Source organism: Bubalus bubalis, chromosome 9, assembly GCF_019923935.1.
Source record: "Bubalus bubalis isolate 160015118507 breed Murrah chromosome 9, NDDB_SH_1, whole genome shotgun sequence".
In the NCBI taxonomy this organism is placed as follows: Eukaryota; Metazoa; Chordata; class Mammalia; order Artiodactyla; family Bovidae; genus Bubalus; species Bubalus bubalis.
In genome coordinates this window covers 84,869,026-84,890,722 of record NC_059165.1, presented here as the reverse complement: position 1 = coordinate 84,890,722, position 21,697 = coordinate 84,869,026, and the positions used below count along the sequence as shown (strand labels likewise).

General features: G+C 40.8%; 1 protein-coding gene and 1 long non-coding RNA gene across 10 annotated transcripts in view; one reads left to right on the top strand and one right to left on the bottom strand.

Annotated features, from left to right (window-relative positions):
- LOC112586947 overlaps positions 1 to 21,697 on the top strand; it is a 506,468-nt gene that overhangs the window by 358,304 nt on the left and 126,467 nt on the right. The window lies entirely within an intron of this gene.
- On the bottom strand, positions 2,945 to 13,868 carry CTXN3 (cortexin 3). Of its 4 annotated transcripts, XM_044947842.2 has the most exons (4): positions 13,730 to 13,868; positions 12,606 to 12,821; positions 12,191 to 12,283; positions 2,945 to 4,130 (listed from the first exon to the last, which is right to left on the bottom strand). In XM_044947842.2, the coding sequence occupies exon 4, from the start codon at positions 4,038 to 4,040 to the stop codon at positions 3,795 to 3,797; it is 246 nt and encodes an 81-aa protein (XP_044803777.1). In that variant the 5' UTR covers positions 4,041 to 4,130; positions 12,191 to 12,283; positions 12,606 to 12,821; positions 13,730 to 13,868; the 3' UTR covers positions 2,945 to 3,794. The 4 variants fall into 4 exon arrangements, with proteins under 4 accessions (XP_044803777.1, XP_006073411.1, XP_044803778.1 ...); XM_006073349.4 differs by lacking the exon at positions 12,191 to 12,283; XM_044947843.2 differs by lacking the exons at positions 12,191 to 12,283; positions 12,606 to 12,821 and having other exon boundaries at positions 13,730 to 13,749.

Below are 21,697 nucleotides of genomic sequence, written 5' to 3'. Positions count from 1 at the left end.
AGGAGTCCTGAGTAATTAAAACAGAGGGTTAGCACTTCTCACTGGAGGGATCAATTTACTCTGAACACCCCAAAGTGTTTTATCACTTGTTCTGGTCTCTGGCTCTGGACAAGGGAGGGTGGAGCGTGGGAGACCCATATTCAGGGTGGGATCAAACTTGCCCAACCAGTGAGGGGGTGGTTGAAGAAAGAGCAGTAATCTGAGAAGGAAAAACAAAAATAGAGTGGGGATAAAGTGAGGAGAGAAAGAAGAGCAGGCTCTGGGAGGCCCTGTGGCACTTACTGGCAATCCTGTGTTCCAAGGCCTCGTGGAGGGCAGATGGCTATTTACGTCTGTCCTGTTTTAGTAGCAGATCCTAGCGTGGCCCCAAGGGAGGGTGCAGATACTGGCTTTGACCACCACTCCCCATGTCATTTTCTTTCTCAAGAATCTGCAGTGACTCTCACCCTTCATTTTGCCTTTTCCGACTTTCGGATGTTCAGCTCCAACCTTATCCTTCCCATAAGAGTTCCAACTCTCCCTCCAACTATATTGTCCAGACAGGCTGCTCTCCTTCCTCTAAGCCCCACATCCTCACCCCCTTTCCTCTTCTACAACTTTCCCTCTTCTCTTCCAATGAACATATCTAAAACATGCATATCATCTTAGGTCAAGACATAATTCATTTCAGAATAGCAACTTAGATTGCATGAAGTTTTATACCACGCACTTAAACACATGCTGTCCTCGCCTGACTCACTGTTTCCTAGGACGGTTCCTTGACTATCTTGGCCCTCATCCATCTCCCATATTCTATCTCCTGGAGCATCTGTTTGCTGACCCACCTCTGCAGAATTACTCTGTAGGGAGGGAAGGCTGTAGGAATCTACATTTTCAACAAGCTCCCCCAGAGGAACTAAGGAGCTGGAATGAACTAAGGAGGCAGAATTTTAACTTTGGCTGTTTATTTTATATCTTTCCATATTGTTTCTACATTTTTACCATGGTCATATACACCTTTTATAATAAAAATTAGTGGGGGTGCATATATATTTGTTAAGCTCTCGGAGGACCCTGATGGTGTCGGAACCATGGGTTCCCACAGTTGTTTGAACAATGGTGCAGACACGTGCCTTCTTTCATTTCTCAGTTCTTCTGTGAGGTTGACAGTTACTCAAGAACAAGAACTAGTTCCATGTTTTTCCTATCTTTCCAGTGCTAGAAATGCCAGGCTCAAAGCAGGAGCTCAGTAAGTACTTGAATGGGTTTGAACAGACTCCCAATAAAACAGGAGAAAAATTAAATAAGGATACACATGACATGGTACATTTGAAGAAAAAAGAAACTTTACAATTAGTAGGATAAAGAAAGATGCAAGAGTAAGACAGAAAAAAAGATACTTAGGTGACTTAATAGACCACAGGATGACCACAGATCAGCATCTGTGTCGTGTTTTTGGAACTAGAAATGTAGGATCTCTGAAGGCATCAATTAACTTCTAGCATGACGAAACTAAGAGGTGGTTATCTTTTTAATCTGGCTCATTCTTATAAGTGAACATAGTTATGAATTCTATAGCTAAATAAAGCTGAGTAGTTGGGAAGAGTTAAGAATCAAAACTTACATACTTTGCTAGTGGAAATGCAAACTAATACAGCTGCTTTGGGAAACAGTCTCACAGTTCTTCAAAAAGTTAAACATAGAATTAGCATATGGGCTAGCAAATCCACTCATAGGAATTTACTCAAGGGAATTGAAAACACATATCCACACAAAATCTTGTACAAATGTGTTCATAGCAGCATTTCTTTTAGACTGGCCAATGAATAACCATGATAGATGAATAATGGCTCCAATGATAAAGAATCTGCCTTCAGTGTGGGAGACCCGGATTCAATCCATGAGAAGATCGACCCGGGAGAAGATCCCCTGGAGAAGGGAATGGCAACCCACTCCAATATTCTTGCCTGGAGAATTCAGTGGATCGAGGGGTCTGGTGGGCCACAGTCCATGGGGTTGCAAAGAGTCGGACATGACCGAGTGACTAACACAACACAATCTAGCCAAACAACAGGATATCATTGGCCATGAAGCGAAGTGAAGTCGCTCAGTCGTGTGAGCCACCAGGGAAGTCCTATTTGGCCATACAAAGATATAAAATACAGATCATGCTACAACACAGATGAATCTGTCTCCAAAACATGCTATGTGAAAGAAGCCAGACACAAAAGGCCGTGTATTCTTTGACTCCATTAGTATGAAATGTCCAGAATTGGCAAATCCTTAGAGACAGAAGCTGGATTAGAAATTACTGGATCTGAGAAGAAAGAGGGATGGGACATGACTGGTGGTGGGTATAGAATTCTGGAATTAGATAGTGATGAGGGTCACATAATTCTGTGAATATATTAAAGACCAGTGAATTGTTTACTTTAGAAGGCTAAATTTTATGGTATGTAAATTACATTTTAATAGAGCTATTATTTTTTAAATGAAAATAAATCAAGAGGGAATATGGGGGACAAGGGAAAGCTGAGCAGAAGAATCTCCAAAATGTTACAAAAGAAAGAATAAGACAAGGGAGAAGTTTTACTAAGGGCTGCCTTTTTAGGCATAGTTCCTTTTTTAAACTTTTTTTTTCTTAATGAAGGCTAATTGAGGAGAAAATTAGAAGACATAGACTTTAAATGCAGCCTTAAGGAGTTTAGTTTAGATGAAAGTTTTTCCTATCCGTACGAAGTTGGAATAAGAGGTTTTCATATCTCTCTTTTTGGGAGACTTAAACAGTGCTTAGAATAGGCCCCATGTGTCAATCTGTGGAAGCCCTTCCTGAAATGGGAGAGGGATGAATCAGATGACCTTTTATGGTCTTTGGTCTTTTTCTCTTTCTCAGAACAATTAGTCCTCAGCATTCGATATAACACACTGCTTCCAGAGCGCTAAAATAAGAGAGAGGAGACACTTCTGTTTCTTGAAAAGTTTTATTTGGTTTCTATATCAGTCATAAGCATACATCCTTCTTAAGACTATAAAAGTCTTCTCCAAGCAGTTAACTTGTTATTGAAAAAAAAAAAAAGAAAGCACAACTTGAAATAGCTACCTATTATTTCAATCAATTGTGCAAAGACAGTAAATTCAGATTATGTATCGCTACCTCTACTCATGTTATTAATATGAATACATAGAATGCACTTGGCCTGGTAAATAGTTTGCAAACCTTTGAATTCATTGTATTTGAAAAGTAAAATAACATCATCCTCACTCGTATTTCCCAGGGATCAATCACTTCTTCTAAGCATTCCCAATTGCCTCCCATTGCTCTTAGCTTTAGGAGACAGCAAGTGCCTGCTTTGGGTCTGTCCACTCAGCAGCATCCTCCTCATTCTCTGCCCAGGACCCAGATTCCCATGAAAATAAAACAAGCTGGGGGACAAAATTAGAGCAAGGAAGTCTGTTCTGGTCCTGCCTTCAGATTCAAACCAGGTCTTTTTCCCTGGTGACCTAGTCAGGTCCCCCAGGTCCAGTAGGGCTTCATTTTAGGCAAAGTCACTATTGGTACTCTTGGCTTCATCATCACACACATTCAACAATATTCATTCATTGAGTAAATGTCGAAACTGAAACTTTCCTATTTTGGGTTGGTAATAGAAACCTCCATTTCCAATGTCCTCAAATGTTTACTGAATAAATGGATTGTGGTTCTAGAACCAGATAGGGTGAAGACTTTGAGTTGCTGAGAACGGTGACTAAAGAAAACCTCTCACTGAGACACGAAGCACTTCTCTTCCTCAGGATGGACTCCTGCTGCTGTCCTGCTAAGCAAGGGCGTGGTCAAACTGCCCTTTCTCCAGGCCTTCAAGTCCGTCAGCCCAGGTCGAGGTTGGCATGCTCCGATATGGGTCCAAAAGAATCCGGAAGCACCTGACGATGAGGATGCCCAAGAAAATAAACAACAAAATCACAAAAACAAATGTGGTTTTCTGCTCCAGAGACATGCTAGAATCTGATGACACATTCCCAAGGGGCAACAGAGGAGAAGGGACTGGCTGTCCTCCATCCATCGTCCAGGGATGCTGGAGCACAGGGTCTCCCGGCTTCTTTCTCTTCCATCATCAGCCTGCCGAGATCATGGTGGCTGCACCTTGGAGATGCTTCAGAGAGAAAGGAAGGGAAGAGAGGGAGTAAACATCAAAGGGCAACTTTATTTCTGGGCTCACCATCCTATTTTTCAGAGAGAAGAAGCAATCGCTAAGCTTTTTCAACAGGGATTCTTAATTCCATATAACTATGGGGAAGAAAATGTTACTCTTGCATGAAACTACCAGACTGTTCTCAGGGTAGCCATGTGGGACCAGGAGGGATGGGCAGGGATGGCAACCAGAGTACAGAAGATGAGAAATGTCCAAGGCAATGTTGACCTCAGGTGTGTTGCCAACTTGACATCCAAACCTAGCTTCCCTGCCAAGTCTCTTCCAGATTCCCTCCAGTAATAATACTCTCACATCATTCTTATAATGAGACCATTGACTGGACACCAGCTGTGTGCCAGGACTGTAGCTAAACACAACAGAAGATAGCCACTCTATCACAGGCTCCACGAAAGCAGGGATCTCTGTAGTATGAGGAAACTGAGGCTGGAAAAGTGTTAGTCACTCTGCTGCTGCTAAGTCGCTTCAGTCATGTCTGACTCTGTGCGACCCCATAGACGGCAGCCCATCAGGCTCCACCGTCCCTGGTATTCTCCAAGCAAGAACACTGGAGTGGGTTGCCATTTCCTTCTCCAAAGCATAAAAGTGAAAAGTCAAAGTGAAGTTGCCCAATCGTGTCCAACTCTTTGCGACCGCATGGACTGCAGCCCACCAGGATCCTCTGTCCATGGGATTCTCCAGGCAAGAATACTGGAGTAGGTTTCCATCCCCTTCTCCAGAGGATCTTCCCGACCCAGGGATCAAACCTGAGTGTCCTGCATTGCAGGCAGATTCTTTATTGTCTGAGCCAGGCTGGAAAAGGTGCTTAATATAGAAACTCTCTCAAGGAGCATTGGGTTTGGGTCCCCAGTCTCTAGCCTCCGTATTACTGTGTGTGGGACCTTGAAGAGGTCACTAAGTTGGAAAGATGAGAAGTAGAAATGGCCGCATGCTATCTCACGGTGTTATTATGAAGATGAATGTCAGGGGAAACCTTTGAAAAGCATACAAAGATGAAAAGCAAAGGAAAACAAAGTGTTGCTTCACTGAAGACAGGACTAAGGAAGCTACCGTGCTCCTCCTCTGCTCTCTCTTGCCTTGCTCCTCCTCTGCTCTCTCTTGCCTTGCTCCTCTTCTGCTCTCTCTCGCCGCGCCCAGGCCAAGGGAGAAGGCAGGGGTCTCAGACTCCCAAACCATCAGACTCCTGCTGCTTTTCTCTCTTTTCATCAAAAAACAAAAACCTGGTTCAATACTTGATCCTGGAAAGGACCTAGAGAACCGAGCTAGGGAAAAGAAATTGATTGCATTTTTTCAAAAGCCTTACAGCAGCTTCCTGCTATTTGTTTAAGACCATTTGGTCAGAGGAAGAGAAAGAAAGAAATGTTATCACTATTTCTATTTTGCAAGTAGAAAAACTAAGGTGTATGGATATTACTGTTTGTCTTTAAAGGCATATTGAAGTAGACATCAAGGCCAGTGAAAGCTTCATATATTGAACTAAACCTATTTAAATCAAATTTGATAAAGAAAAGTACTTACATCAGACATTATAGGTAAATCATAGGACATATTTATGAATCTGTCTTTAAAAAAATTACATAGTCATCTATGGAAATTACCATGAATTCAAAAGAAATTATGCTCAGTGAAAATAAGCAACCAAATAAAAATAGAATTATGGCCTAAAGGATTAACATAGTATTTCTTCAGTTAACTTATAATCATTGTCTTGAGGTATAGAATTAGTGAGCATAACAACAGTTTGCATATATGTTGACACTTCAAAGTTTATAAAATCACAGTTTAAAAATAGTTTATAAAGGGAATTACAACTGGTATCTGGGAGGAAGGAGTTACCAGTTTAGGGGAAATAATATTTTGCAGCTCCTTGACTCTGAATTTTTTAAAGGTTGGAATAGTTACAGTAGATTCATTTTTATTTTAAAATACGATTGGAATAAAATTTGTTTTTTAAAAGATCTCCTTAGGCGTGTAGAGGATATTCATGGATTGGGCTTGGTTTGCTTGTTTTTAAGCACCCTACCAGTCTTGAGTGTTAATAGGAACTGAAGAGGGGACAGGAAAGGCAGCCAAGGCAGCTCCCCCTGGTGCTTCTAAGGACATCCATACCCACACCAAATACCCAAACTGGACTTAATCATACCAAACAAAAAATTCCCCAAAACCTGGGTCAAAAGAAAGCCTCGTGGTGATAGAGGAATAGATGCTTAAGCTGTGCTGCGCTCAGTTTTGTCTGACTCTTGCGACCCCGTGGACCGTAGCTTGCCAGGCTCCTCTGTTCATGGGATTTTTCAGGCAAGAATACTAGAATGGGTTACCATTTCCTCCTCCAGAATATCTTCCCAATCCAGGGACTGAACCCTCATCTCTTGCGTCTCCTGCGTTGGCAGGAGAGTTCTTTACCACTGAGACACACTATATGGCCTCTTGTCTTTCCATATCCTACTGATCCCTGGCCTTCCCACTGGCTTAGTAAAATCCATTTTACTATGTCCATTTTCCGTCTGGCCCAAGTGAAGCCAGAGCCATTTTCTTTGTCTGTTGTTTAACACAACCAAGACAGGACTGCATTTTTAGGAAATTTTTTTAATGAAAACATTACATAATCCAAAAGGGAAATAGTAGAAAAAAGAGGACCATTAACTGTAAATTTACAACACAAAGTTGGCTAGATCTGTGAAGTTCAATGACAACAGTGGAGAAAGAACCTTTTGAGACTGTGTTAATGACACCCTGGCCATGAGCTGTCTGATTAATATAGCAATGCCTTTCAGTCCCTCCCTTCCCACCCCTGGTCTTCACTTTACTATCATGACAAGCACCATCATGACACCCTGGACCAGTCTGCTCCGGCCTTGTCCTTAGTACAAGGCAAAGTATCAAGTCCTTTTGTCTTAGCTAAGCATCCTATAATTCCTAGGCTTATTCCATAACTCAGGTTCTAGAACTGGTACACCATTCATTTGGGGGATGCAGTGATGGGCAACCATTCCAGGAAGTCCCAGTAAACAACCTAGTCATCTCAATTCAGATTATCAGTGACATCTGTCTATACATGAGTCTGGGGCATCACTTCTTCATAGGGAAGCCAACTATTAGAATGTCATAACACTCAGTTTTAATTTGCAATTTTACCATGCTATGCTGATTAAAAGGCAGATCTAAGGATATAGTTAACCTTCTTTGCAACCTGATCAGGTGTTTTGAGAAGCCTGCTAAAATATAAATATATATATATTCTTGTTCTCTGATCCTTTCACCACCAACCCCTTTTAGATATACCAAACTGAGGAGACAAGAGAGATGAAAGCATTTTGAGAACTCTACAGATCTTTACAGATTGTAAGCCTCTCCCCTCCCAGTATACCATGATGCCCAAGTTCCTATTAAAGTAACTTCATTTGGTCAAATTATCACAGGTCTCTATTAAAGTGCAGTATTTTACCAGGGAAAATGAAACATTAACACATTAGCAGGGATTTGTCTTTGAACTGTTCTTGTTTGGAGGAGGGAGAAAAGAGGTAGATAGAAAGGAATTTGAAGGAAGATCCTGCTGGGAGCAAGAGGCTGCTAGAGGGACTTGCGGGAACCAGACATGGGGGCTATGAGTCGATGGTCCAAAGGGAGAGTCCTGGGAAAGGATGAGGGAGAGTGGGTAGAGATGAGAAGAGGAGATGGTTATGAAGGGAAATGGAGATCCAGAAATTCAGAAAGAAATGCCAACTATTTCCCAGTTTTGCCTGGAACTACTTGAAATCCCTAGAAGAGCCTGCTTGATTTTAAACCTGCAATCAACTAATCAATAATTTACAAATTTGGAAAGCTCAACAGCATGTTTAAGCTAAAGGAAGCATCAGTGTAAGATGCAGAAATAGAAATAAATGTAATCACTTGGCCACCACAGTACAAGAATATTCAAAGACATCCAAATTTTGTAAGTGCCTGAGAGTAAAGTGTTCCTTTTTTTGGTAGAAATGATTCTTAGGGAACGGTCACAATTGCTTTTACCTAAACAATGAAATGTTCCTTTCAGATGAATAGTGGAATGTGGGCAAGTAAATTATTTTGAAAGATTTTGACACAACCATTATCAGCATTAATAACAACAAAAGGCAGTTATTTTAAGAAGGACCAGAGTCACTCACAGCAGTATTTTAATCCTGACTGGCTTTCCCTATCACGCAGCACACCTGTCTTCCCTTTGCTTGGTCCCTTTGTATGTGCTCAGGAAATAAAGTCTAATTTTAACGTGGACCAAGGAAAGCTTAATTGAAAGCTGCCATTTTCAAAAGTCATGTAATACATCCCTTTTCTCAAACTAAGCTCCTTGGACTCTAAGTTCACAAAGTGCAAACACCCTGAATTAGTCACAAAGCCCCGTGTGAGGAGTCCATCTCAGCCACAGTCATTCTCACTATCGGCCACGCACTTTAGTCCGTTTGGAGAGAAATCCTCTCTTTCTTACCCCATACATCCTCTATACTGCGTCATGATTCGTCTTTCTAAGTTGAAATTTACCATTCCTCCCCTCAGACCACCCTTGTACTCCAATATCCAAGACCCTCACCAACCCCTTAACCCTCTTGTGGACCTAATACACCTGTTTTCTGGACCACAAATTAGATGGCAATCTGTCAGTGGAATTTTTCTGAGGTATTACTATATTTCCAAAGTAAGTTCAGAAAGGAACAAAGATCAAATCACATTTGGTTTTGAGCAAAATGACCAGTGGACAAGAACAAACTTACATGTAATTGATCTGCAGTCACCTAGGGAGAGCGTCCCAACTCTGGCTGTTCAGCAGCTCCACCTCACACTTGGTATCCTTTGAACACCTCCGGGTTTCCCACCTCTGAGCTTTGAGTCATGATGCTGTCCGCCAGATGCTCTCCTCCTCGCCCTCTTCCCACCTGCAGCTTTCTCTCCCTCCCTCCGGTCCACGCCAAAGTCCTCCTCCCCAGCAGGTCCTCAGTCCTCCCTTCACCCAAGGCACCGACGCTTCCTGCGCTCTGTCCCTGGGAACATTTCACCTGCTCTCTGCAGCAGCACCTATTACAGGATGTATCTCCACTGTGCTCCTCACCGTCCCCTTTTTAAACAACAGGCTCCTTGAGGAATTCCTTGCTGCTCTGGGATCATTGCCTCTCTAAATAGAGGTTGAAACAAACCTCTGGCCCCTTAGAGTTCAGGGAACTGAATTCAACCTTGGAGGTGCTGGGTGGTACAGAGAAGGGGTGAAAAAAAGAACATGTCATCCACCCTAACTGGGATGTCAGACCATTGTGGTTGAAATAGATCTTGTTTCAAAGAATCACAAATAATCTGAGTCACAATGACATTTTAATAGTCACAGAGCTCATGATTTAAGAAGCAGTTGTTTTTTTTTTTTTTTAATTTTCTTTGGCCTCACTGCTGATGGGTAGGGTCTGAAATATAGAAATCAGCTGGAATTAAGCACTCTCCCTTCTGTTTAAGGGGTCAATCCTTTCTTACCTAGATTGCTTTTTGATGGGGAAGGGTAGCCATTTAAAATATCCTGAATCATATTGTCTTACATGGGAACTATCAATGTAAACATATAGCCTTCTCAATCTTGGAGCCTTTGGACTGTTCATCTCATTATAAAATTTCACAGTAAGAAAAAATATTTTGTCTGGAGAGAACTATCTTAAAGTAATGATATATTTCTTATTTTTCAAGTGACAGCAGTAGAATTCATTCATTGCATTTGGCCCCTTGTCCTGGGAAACCACACACAGGCATTCGATTTCACCACCTCACTTTTGTGGTCGTCCCTCTCGTGATGCGTTGCAATAACAGTTGCAGTAGATGTTTTGTGTGTATAGTCCTGCCTGGCACATTGTGAGCTGTTCAAAAACTAGGTGATGACGAATGAGTGTTTTCTCTTTATCTCATTGTTGTGCAAAATGAGATTTATTGCTCATTTCCCATGCAGTAATGAAGATTGTTAAATAAACTGCCCCAAATCAAAAAACTCAAGAGTAGCCCCCTTCAAAGGGGAATGAGTAGAACATCATCATCCTTCAACTGCTAATGCCCTGCGGGGTGCTGTGAAACAATGCAGTCTGTATTTTAAGTACTCTGAAACCATATAACTGCTGTACCTAATTTTTAAACCTTGTAGGCCACAAACCTAGTTATGTGAACTTGATGTGCTTTCAAAAGCAGATGTAAAACCAGTTCATCCATCGAGCAAGAACACTCACAGGCTTGTCCAGTTTACACTCACATGTGACGGACAGGGCACCTTGTCCCACAAAGACGTCCTGTGTACCTTGTTTATATTTATCTAGCAGCCTAGTGAGACCAATCCGTAGACTGTGAAATAGGGAGGGAGTTGGCTAGGTAGGCAGGACTGAATTTGCAACAACTGACAGGGACAAACTTCCTCAAAGTGCTGCGTTATCCTGTAATAGTTCTGACGCTTGGCTTTGAAATGTGAACATGTCTTGTAAAAATGGAAGAAATAATATACCCTGAAACTGAGGCAGAATAGAATCACTCTCTACTTTTTTGAGTTTAAGGAAGCCTCAACTGCATTGCTGTCTGTATAGCTGGAGTGTCTGGAGGTATATCGTCCATCCCACCCACCAACCCCCGACGTGTAAACATCCCAGTCAACCCTATTACACATATCCCCCCACAACTGTGAGCTCACCACCAAAGTCACCTCATTTCTCGTAGAAATTCTGTGTATGAATCCAGTGAAGAGCAATTTGCATTCCAGGATATACATGCAAAGATGCAAAATGTTTCCTATAAATTCACAGAATACATGGCCCTTTTGGTGGCCAGCCAAGACCTTGAGGTAGAGATTTCCGGACTCTAAGTACTTCAGGCATTTTAACCACCCTCTCCCCATTTTTCTGGCTCACATAAATACATGGCATCTTCCATGTTCCTCTTTTTCAACACTGCTCCTATTCTGATACAATAGCCCTGATGATTCCAAATTCACAGGATGGTTAGGAGTAAATATTAATTTATACACTCGAAAATTAGACGCATGGCTAGTAGAAAGCCCATAGATACCAGTTTTAAAGACAAGCGAGTGTGGTCAGCTACAAATGTCAACAGGCAGTTTCAGAACTGTTGCTAGACCTCACTGCTGCACAGGAGGTCGGCTTCCTCTGCTCATCTCTGCAAAGTCAGCCTGCAGACACATCTGCTGCTTGGTTTGGGGAGTGAACCCTGCTGTAGCCAGTTCACCATGCTGGTCAGCAGGGGACCTTTATCTTCAGCCTGAGCCCTGACTGCAGCTTTACTTCCTCCCTATTTTCATCTTCCTCCTAACATCTGCTGTACGAGTTTTAAAGGGACTGCAGGGCAAGACTGCAGCCTTGCTGAGAACATCAGAAAAATAGCCTGCAAGTGCCCAGTCAGTAAAGGGGGGTGTCAAAAGGCACCATGAGCACACTGGAACTTAAAGTCCAAACAGTAACCTTACTGTTCAACTCAGTTTTCCTTCTCTTTCCTTGTGTGTTTCCTAGTGAAAGAGAGTGCTTGCTGATACCTCAAAAGGCTAGGGCTACACACTGCCCAGGGACAACAGGGACAATCAGCACTGTCGCTATGAGTTGTTTGGGTCATGATCCTTTGTAACCAAATTAGAACATCCCTGTTACATTTTGGAAGGTGGGATGTTTTAGGTGAATAGAAAAAAAAAAATGTAATGGGCAGAGAGCTTTCAAGAATAATTTACTGCAGCTTAGCAAAGAAAAAAGCCTGTTTTAGTATTCTCTTATCCAGTGTCTGTAGCATTATAAACTTAAGCATGCTTTAAAAATACAGGCATCATTACATTTCACCCCCGTGCATTAACTTTACCTAGCAACTATTTAATTAGACTTTATCTGACAGCTGGATCTAAATTCAGAACTTGGATCCAAAAGGCATCCATGCGATCATGGCTCATGCATATATTTAAAGTTAGAGGAAAGCATTTAATTAGCCCACCATAGACACAGATTTTGGTCAAATACCTGGATCTGGCTGAACAAACACTTGATCCATTTCCTGGTGGAACAGTTACAGGTAGTTACAAGCCTCCTTAGCTTCCATTCTTCCCGACCAGGCTGTGAGAAAGCAGTAGGCAGTGGTAGCTGCAAGCAGCTGATGGCACACCCCAGAGCTAAAGCTGTTGTTTCAGGCTTAGAAACTTCCCATTAAAACCCCGAGTTAAAGGAGCATCGTCTTTCTGTGTGAGGCATCATTAGCGGCCAATACAGCTGCTTCTCTGAGGCGAGCCATGATTTCGGTTCTGCCTCAGCAACTCTTCAGAGAATTCTGCTTCAGTGAGTAGAGGCAGTATCCTAGCAGTGTGTCTGAAATCATCTTCAAGAAAGCATTAACATTCAAAAGGAGTACGGGGGAAAACATCACAGGGCATTCCCATACCTTTTCAAAAATCAAAGCCATAAATCTACCAGTGTCTTGCTCTTCTCTATTGATTGTTGACACTATTTCTCTTTGGGGATGTCAATTAGCACCTTGCAGCAACCAGCCTCCATATCGATCATGGTTTATGACCTTCAGGCCAACTTAATTAATGGAAAGACTTCTAGGGAAGGGCATCAACTTAGCATTTAGGAGATGAAGGAAAGACTCCTTTTCCTAAAAAAAAAAAAAAAAAAAACAACGTTGACCTTCCAGAAAAGCAATGATTATGGGAGGCATTGAGGAAAGTTTAACAAGTAAAAAAGAAAATCCTAATTTCACCACCTGTTTGTGAATTTACTAGGTGGTGGGTTGCCAGGTCCACTCTCCTCTGGGCAGCCTGCATGATTGTGACCTTGGCAGGTACCCCACCCCACACAGGCCATCTGAGCCCACTTGGTGAATAAAGATAGACCTTCACTGAGAAAAAGTTGTACTAATTCTAAAGATTCTGGTTACATGGCACAACACTTATACTATTTTCCTTGGACAAAGTACCTAAATAAATTGGAAAAATATTATAGGATAAAATTCATCTAAAAAAAAAAAAAAGTGCTTCTCTTGAAAGCATTCAGCCTAATCCTCAAGATGGAACATCCTTGATTTTTGGCAAATCACCACTTTCTTTGTTGAATTGGAAGAACAATTAGCAACAACACCCACCCACCAAATAATGGGGTGCAAGCTATTCAAAGCTAAGTCTCCCTGTGCCTGTCAGCTCTGCTGTCTCTTTGGCTCTCCTGAGAAGCTGGCCATGACCCAGTAGCTCTAGGGGACTAGAATGGAGCTCATTCTCTAAGAGGAAACCCCCCACCTGCTAGCAAGAGACAACAATCCTGGATAAGCCTCCGATCCAAGGAAATTCAAATGCTAAGGGTTAGAGTCTAATATCAGAATCAAATGCTTCACAAGGACATGAAGGTATTTTCCCCAGATGTTTTCCAGACTTTTTAACCGAATTTCCTTTCCAATTAGTGTAACTTACTATATTTTCTCTCTCTCTCTCTCACATACACAAAGACACACAGACACACAAAACAGTGGAACAAATGAAATCCAACAGAGCACTGTCATTCAATACTAACTGGTATCCATGCTTTTCAGCCGACGGTGCTGGTGAACGGAGCACCCTGCTCGGTAATGCTAACAGAGTGTGATTCAGGGAACAATCTGACCCCACCCTCACTTATATACTTATCATTCCATGGGGTAAACAAGGACTCTAGTTAGAAACGAGCCAGGTTACCACCAGTTCCCTGCCCAGGGGCCCCTCAGATATTGTTGTCATCTATAGACAGTAGAGGTGGCAGGGAACACGAGAGGGCTGTGGTTGTTCTCTAGCTACTATGCAGCCTGAGCCCATCCCAAGGAGATGAGTGCCTGGCCTATTTTTAAAACTCTTCAGAGAAGTAGATTCCAAAACCCCCTCTGACAACCTCTGTTTAAACTAACTCCTCCATTGCTTACTTCCTCTCAGTGAGTCAGCGCATTTTCTCTTCTATCCCCTCTGTGGTCATTAACCACTGCAAGCTTCTGTTAGAATGCTCTTCCACAAAGGAAGCTGAACTAGGTAAGCCAAAGAACATTTGATGAAGATCTGCTGCTACAAAGATCTTCAGGCCAAGTTTGGATATTTCTTTTATAAGATAATTATCATTGGAATGATCAGTATCAGCCCTTCTCCCCTCCAGTTACATTATGATAGTCGTCATGAGCTGAAACAGTGAAGAAGGACTTACAAAAAGTTTCTCTCTTTGAACGTTTCATAGTAGGTTCCAGTCCTTTTGTTTTTGATAATCGTTATAGTTGTTTGAATTGCTCCCCAAATTTCTGCTTTCTAGTCCAGCTTTAAACAGGAACATATAAGGCTGCACAGAGATGTTTCATGTTTCAGACTAACATGAAATTTGGTGAAATAGGATGATTTCATAGGTTATATATACTATGCTTCTCTGATCCCAGGGTTATTCCTGAATGTCAATTCAGTCTTTTTACCACATGATACCCTGAGTTAGTATTGTTAGAAATCTATTTTAAGAACTTTTCCTACCTTCTAATTTCATCTCACTTTTAATGTTCTTTAGGTTACAGTTCTTTCCTAAAGTTCTCATACTGCACTTTTCCATAAAGAAGTAGACAATGAATATGAGGAAAAGGTCATGAGCTGCCAAGCTTTATGTCAACACAAGGCTGTACTATTATTAATTATCATTGTTTCTTTCTGACTCTACCTAATTCTCAAAATCAAATTGAATTGATTCTTGGTATAATTTTCAAAATAGAAACATGATTTTCTTTTCATTTTCATCACTAGTGGTTAAAAAAATCTTTTCTTCCTTCTTTTAGGTAAAATTTTCTTTGACGCTATTCAAGAAACATTAAGTTCATTCATTGCGAATCAGATATGTCCTGTGTTAAGTGTGCTCAGAATAAAAGCTATAGGTGCTACGTCCCTGCTTGAGTTTGTTCAGGTTGTGTACTGCACAAGTCTAGGCGGCTTCCTAGTAAGAACCCTAGGAGCTTACCTTCCAGCCATGCTTGCTAAGCTTCTTGACAGATAAGCCCACCTCCACTATTCCCCACTTCCTCCCCTTCCCTTCGCTACTCACCCAGCAGGCATCTGAATCATGTTCTTACAGGACCTGATTTCACAAGGTCATCTGTAGCTTTTAATTGCCTGAACCAAAAAAAAAAAAAAGAAAAAACTCTTTAGCATTAATCTTTCTTGTTCTTTGTGACAACATTGGACATAGCTGACCACTCTTTTCAAGGAAGGAATGGGGAAAAGAATACACAGAGTAAGATGGATGGGGTGGCAAGAATGGACATGACAGCTCTTAGAGCCCCTCTCCTTTGTTAACTTCTGCCTTCAGAGGTTCTCTTTAGCCTTCCAAGTCTAAAGCCAAGTGTAACTTATGTGACTACCAGCAAATGTGAAATTGAGGATGTGAAAAGAGGCTGGGATATGCACTAATGACTCTACCACTTTCAATTCATTAAAAGAGAATTGGAAGTCAGTTTAAGTGTGTCTTTTTAAAATGCCTTCTTAGTTTAAAAAAATCAATGCATCATGTAACATAAAGTTAAAAAAAAAAAAGTCAAGATGAGCTCTAATAGCCCTCTGATTTGCCAGGTCTAAGTATAAGCTTATTTATCCACTTGGCTATCTTCACAGGTCAGTGAACATTCAAAGCTCAAGGGAATAGTTGGAAAGATTTAATAATATTTATACCAAGCCTATAAATAAGGATCTATACTCAAGCATTATTAAAAAGCAAGCAGGTTAAAGTCCAACTGCAAATTGGCAGCCTCCTGGTTTAATCTTTTCTTGAACGCATTTCTGTACCATCACATCTGTTGTCTGGTGAATGCTCAATTAGTCGTCGATGAAGCTGGAGCTCAGAGAAATATAAAAATGAAAATGACAGACAAACAATGTGCAACTCAGTGGAATTACATTTGAAAGAAAGAAAACCCTAATAGAATTTCATACTTGTCAGGATTACAGATTGCCCTAAAAATTATCGAGTTTATTTCTCCCTAAATCAAAAACAGTAAAACATATAGGAATGAAATGTATCATGCTCATAAAAAAGCTGATGTCTCATCCTAAAAAGGAACAGCTTCACAAAACGTATCATATTAATTCTATTTAGAGATAATATTTGCAAAATTTTAGTTATTCTAATTACTGCATGAAAATATAAGAACATCACTATGGCTTATTCACTGCTCAAAGGAAATTCATACTGAGCAGTTAACATCCTGGTGGGTAAATTTATTCTTTTAAAATGACTTGTACAATAATAACCATTTGCTTAATGACTTTGAAATACTTAATGCCTTTAAAATGTCATATAAAGTACCAATTAGGGTTTTATACAAACCATCCCTCTAAATTTTTATGCTGTCATTTTGGCAGGGTTCTTTCTTTCTGTTCCACAGCTGCACTGTAGAAGAGAAGATACATGGAAAACTTGAGGATTAAGCAGCTTAGAACATTAAGATGATTTATAAAATGAAATAGAATGTATCTGAGAATTACTGACCTTTTAGCCTGACTTTAATACCTGACAAACGTCTGGAACTAAAAATCTTGCCACTGAAAAATCAATTTGAAAACACTCAGAGGAGAGAAAAATCATACGAAGCAGTTAAAAAATCCTTGTTAAAAATATAGTGAAAAACCAATCTCAGTTCCTGATATTTAAAGTTGTAGAAATTACTGAAAGAAGGCGGAGGAAATAGTAAAAAACAGCAGTTATGATGTGTGATCACTGAATACAAACTTCAGCTGATTCAACACTACTTTTTATGAGTAACATAATTAGTTGCTGATTGAAAAAATGTTTAAGTTTACAATCATGTCAATGAGATCAGTCATAAGTTCTAGTCATATGGCATATTATTTTAAAAGGCAGGTATTAAGGGTATATATTTCTCTTTTGATTCTACACCCAAAGTTTGTAAGAGGCCTGCCATCTATAATTTTTCCTTTAAATAATATATATGAAATGTTTATGTATGCTGCTGCTGCTGCTAAGTTGCTTCAGTCATGTCTGACTCTGTGCGACCCCAGAGACAGCAGCCCACCAAGCTCCCCCATCCCTAGGATTCTCCAGGCAAGAACACTAGAGTGGGTTGCCATTTCCTCCTCCAATGCATGAAAGTGAAAAGTGAAAGTGAAGTCGCTCAGTCGTGTCCGACTCTTAGCGACCCCATGGACTGCAGCCCACCAGGCTCCTCCATCCATGGGATTTTCCAGGCAAGAGTACTGGAGTGGGTTGCCATTTCCTTCTCCGATGCATGCATGCATACCAAGTCACTTCAGTTGTGTCTGACTCTGTGTGACCCCATGGACAGCAGCCCACTAGGCTCCTCTGTCCATGGAATTCTCTAGGCAAGAATACTGGAGTAGGTTGCCATTTCCTTCTCCTATGTTTATGTATAGCAAGTACATAAATGTTATAAATCACCTGTGTTTCTGTTACTAATATTAAATTACATCCATTTAATTTATAAATAAAATAGCATTAATATTACATTTTATCACAAGCTTGTTAAGCTTGCAGATTTAAGGGGTGGGCCCTGGCCCAGATTATTTAATTAAATCAGGCCAAGAATCTATATTTCAAATAAGAAACCAATATGATTAATGAGGTAGTGTGTCTGAAGTCTACACTTAGAAAGTAATGTAGTTAAATTTTTTTCCTCTCGGTGAATATTTGGCCATATTAGGCATTTTAACCCTATGAGGAAAGAACCTTAAGCTTAAAATTTAGGGTATCATGTACCTCTTTGACACTCCAGTACTCTTGCCTGGAAAATCCCATGGATGGAGGAGCCTGGTGGGCTGCAGTCCATGGGGTCGCTAAGAGTCGGACACGACTGAGCGACTTCACTTTCACTTTTCACTTTCATGCATTGGAGGAGGAAATGGCAACCCACTCTAGTGTTCTTGCCTGGAGAATCCCAGGGACGGTGGGGCCTTGGTGGGCTGCCGTCTATGGGGTCGCACAGAGTCGGACATGACTGAAGTGACTTAGCAGCAGCAGTACCTCTTTGAAAAAATGGATTGAATGCCTGAACCAATTATTAGAAAAATGCATACAGCCTGCTTTGAAAAACTGACTGAAATGCCCATTCAGAACACATGCATCTCCTCTTTTTTTTTTCTTCCCCTGCTCCTCCCCTTCTTACCTCTTGCTAAAGTGGTAGTAAACAGTGGCAGGAATAGAAGCCCATGGTGATAAAGACAACATAGTGGAACAAGAGGCAGAGAGAAAGTACTTCTGAGAGAGGAGTGTGGATGGAGGAGCATTGACTAGTGATGCTGAGCTTTGGAAACATACACAGGAGGCTGCAGCTTTGTAAGGGGTGACTATGCCAGGGAAGACTAGGGTCAAAAAGAAAAAAGGGGCTAAAAATAAGAAGTGGAAGGCCTGGGGACAAATGAGTGACCCCACTGCCTTCCAAGATTGTAGAGGTAACTAACTGGTAGGCCAGAATCTGATGTAACTATCAAGATGGGTGGTGGTGGGGACTGAGTGAAGTCATCCCTTTGATGGAAGGAAGAGCACAGATGTCAATGTTGACCAAATAGGGAAGAGTGAGGTCAATTTGTTAATAAGAAAATATCAAGAGAACTAAAAGGAGGAACTGTTAAAATTTCATTCTCCCTGAGGAACGCCAAAGAATTGATGCTTCTAAAACTGTGGTGTTGGAGAAGACTCCTGAGAGTCCCTTGGACTGCAAGGAGATCCAACCAGTCCATTCTGAAGGAGATCAGCCCTGGGTGTTCTTTGGAAGGAATGATGCTAAAGCTGAAATTCCAGGACTTTGGCCACCTCATGCGAAGAGTTGACTCATTGGAAAAGACTCTGATGCTGGGAGGGATTGGGGGCAGGAGGAGAAGGGGACAACAGAGGATGAGATGGCTGGATGGCATCACTGACTCGATGGACGTGAGTCTGAGTGAACTCTGGGAGATGGTGATGGACAGGGAGGCCTGGCGTGCTGTGATTCATGGGGTCGCAAAGAGTAGGACACGACTGAGCAACTGAACTGAACTGAGGTTAGCCGTGAGAGATGAATACTGCACAGAGTAGCTACTTTTCAGTATAAGCCTTTCTTTCTGAGTAATTTGACTATTTGCAATTTCACTTTACAAAGTCGGTCGGTGTAGTATGAGCCAAATATTAAGAAGTAAATAAAAACCTTACCTGAAACCCATTGAGTCTCTTTACAGGATCATCCTGAGGACCATCAGTGAATGGTTGGATAATTCTTTGAGAACAGAGGCTTCCTCACATGCCCAGAATCACCCCTCAAGGGCTGTGGTCCATTCTGTATGCAAGTAAACAGATCCTTCTCTGTCTTCCTCAAACATCTTGTGTACACTTAAAATCTGATTTCTTGTAATCACATGCAGTGCCCTAAAATCTAAACTATTGGCCTGGTTTCCCCATATCACTCTTACAACCTCTATTTTATGTGTGTTATCTATTCACTTATGTTTCTAACTTCTGTTTAATTATTTATCCATTTATTTTTGTGTATACACTTATTTCCCATTAAACTTTAGAATGTTTGAAGAAAGCTATGAAGTACAATAGGTTATATGTTATTAGTGGTAGCAGACAAATAAAAAATTTTATTATGTATTCGGTGAATTTTCCCATTGCTAGGAAAGGCTTGATGTACTTGTTCTCAAGTTTTGAAGGATACAATCATTTTCAAATGCTTGTTTGGCTGAAATACTAAACATCAGATCAGATCAGATCAGATCAGATCAGTCGCCCAGTCGTGTACGACTCTTTGCGACCCCATGAATCGCAGCACACACTAGGTATTTTATAAACTTTATTTTGCAGCAATTGTACATAAACAAAAGCAATAGAATATACTTGAGTTTATTCAGTCTATATTACTACCACAGAAGTGAAAATACTGCTTAGTAATTTAATAGGGACTGAATATACAATTCAGTAACAGTTTGCAGAGAGCTTGTGAAAAAGTTGGCTCTTCATTTGAAATGCTCAAGAACAACACTTTTAAATGACCCGAGATAGAGCCGATATCAGCCCGGTCTCACTTGCATTTGCTTTTGTCCTCATGAGAATGCCCTTCAGCATTAGTTTCAGGAAGGGGCCTGGTTTTGTTCTCAACATTTTTCTTAATTCAAAAGTAGATATGGGGTCAATTGAGAAAAATGAACATTTCGTGTTCCCAATAGTCCCATAATCAGTATTGCATATCACGAATATGGTTAGGGGCTTGGGTCAAATGCCAATACAATGTTCAGTGGACTATGGATTACTAATGTAAGCCAAGAAAAGCTGTGTTTGCAAATGCAAAAAGGATGAAGAAAAATCTCTTCATGGTTCCCTGCACATGCCCATATCTGTAGGCCAAGTCAGGGGGGCAGAATGGGACATTCGTCATTAACAGAGACCCCTTTCCTGGTCCAGCCTTTAAGGATTAGCCTCTATGATCCAAGATGAGCCCTCGCTGGCTCCTGAGTCTCCTCTGTCTTCATTCCCCTCTAGGGATAGAGTGCATGTTTTGTGTGGCTACCTGATTATAGTCACTTGCATCTTTTTTTTTTTTTTTTTTCCAGTCCCTTCTCTTTTTGTAGTCTCATCACTAAAAACCACCACGTTTCCTATTCCTAAGCCATCTATTTATTGAAAATAATAAATTACCTTTCTTCCCTCACGTATTGTCCATTCAAAGGCTACCTGGTTCAGAATACTAAATAGGACAAATAAGAATAATGGAATTTATATTTTCAACTCCTGTCAAAAACTACTCATTTTATCATCTTAATATCTAACACCACAAAAGCAACAGTAAAATAATGATGATGATAATTAGAATAACAACACAATTACAATAATATAATTCAGCAAGCTTGTACCTTTGGTCTCCTTTGACTTTTGAGTCTTACAGTAGCAAGACTTGAACCCTTTTACATGTTTTTATCTATCAAAAGGTATGTGTGTGTGTGAGTATGAATTTGTTAAGGCTTTCTGATTAGACTGTAAGGTACTTGAGAATAAAGAAAGCTGAGTCTCTTATTAATGTATTTTTCACTTGACTGGCTATAATATTAGCAGAGGTAATAATTTATCCACAGACTTCACTCTTTGTTACAGATCGTCCTAAATAAACATCGTAGTGGTATTTTTCCTAGTTATTTTCTCTTGCAACATCATTGTCGTACTTTGCCTGTCATATTAAAATAAGTCCAACCAGGCATAACCATTAATTACTGACTTCCAACCAGTAATCTTCATTCGTATCAGTCAAAAGCAGCTAGATAATTCTGTGATTCTGAAAAAAAAAACTTCAGTGGAAAAAATAAGAAAAACTTTTTTTCTCACTGCACATTCATTAAGGGTCATGTGGGGACTCTGCTCCGATGTCATTATTACCCTCATCCCAAGATTCAGACAGGGGGGCTGGTGTCTACCAGATATGAAGGTAGAGAGGAGAGAGAGCATGGCATGTGTGTGCTAGTTCTTAAGACCTCTGCCAAGTGGCTTCAGTTT

Coding starts and splice junctions, on each gene's coding strand:
- CTXN3 (XM_044947842.2), bottom strand. CDS start 4,040: ATGGATGGAGGACAGCCAGTCCCTTCTCCTCTGTTGCCCCTTGGGAAT.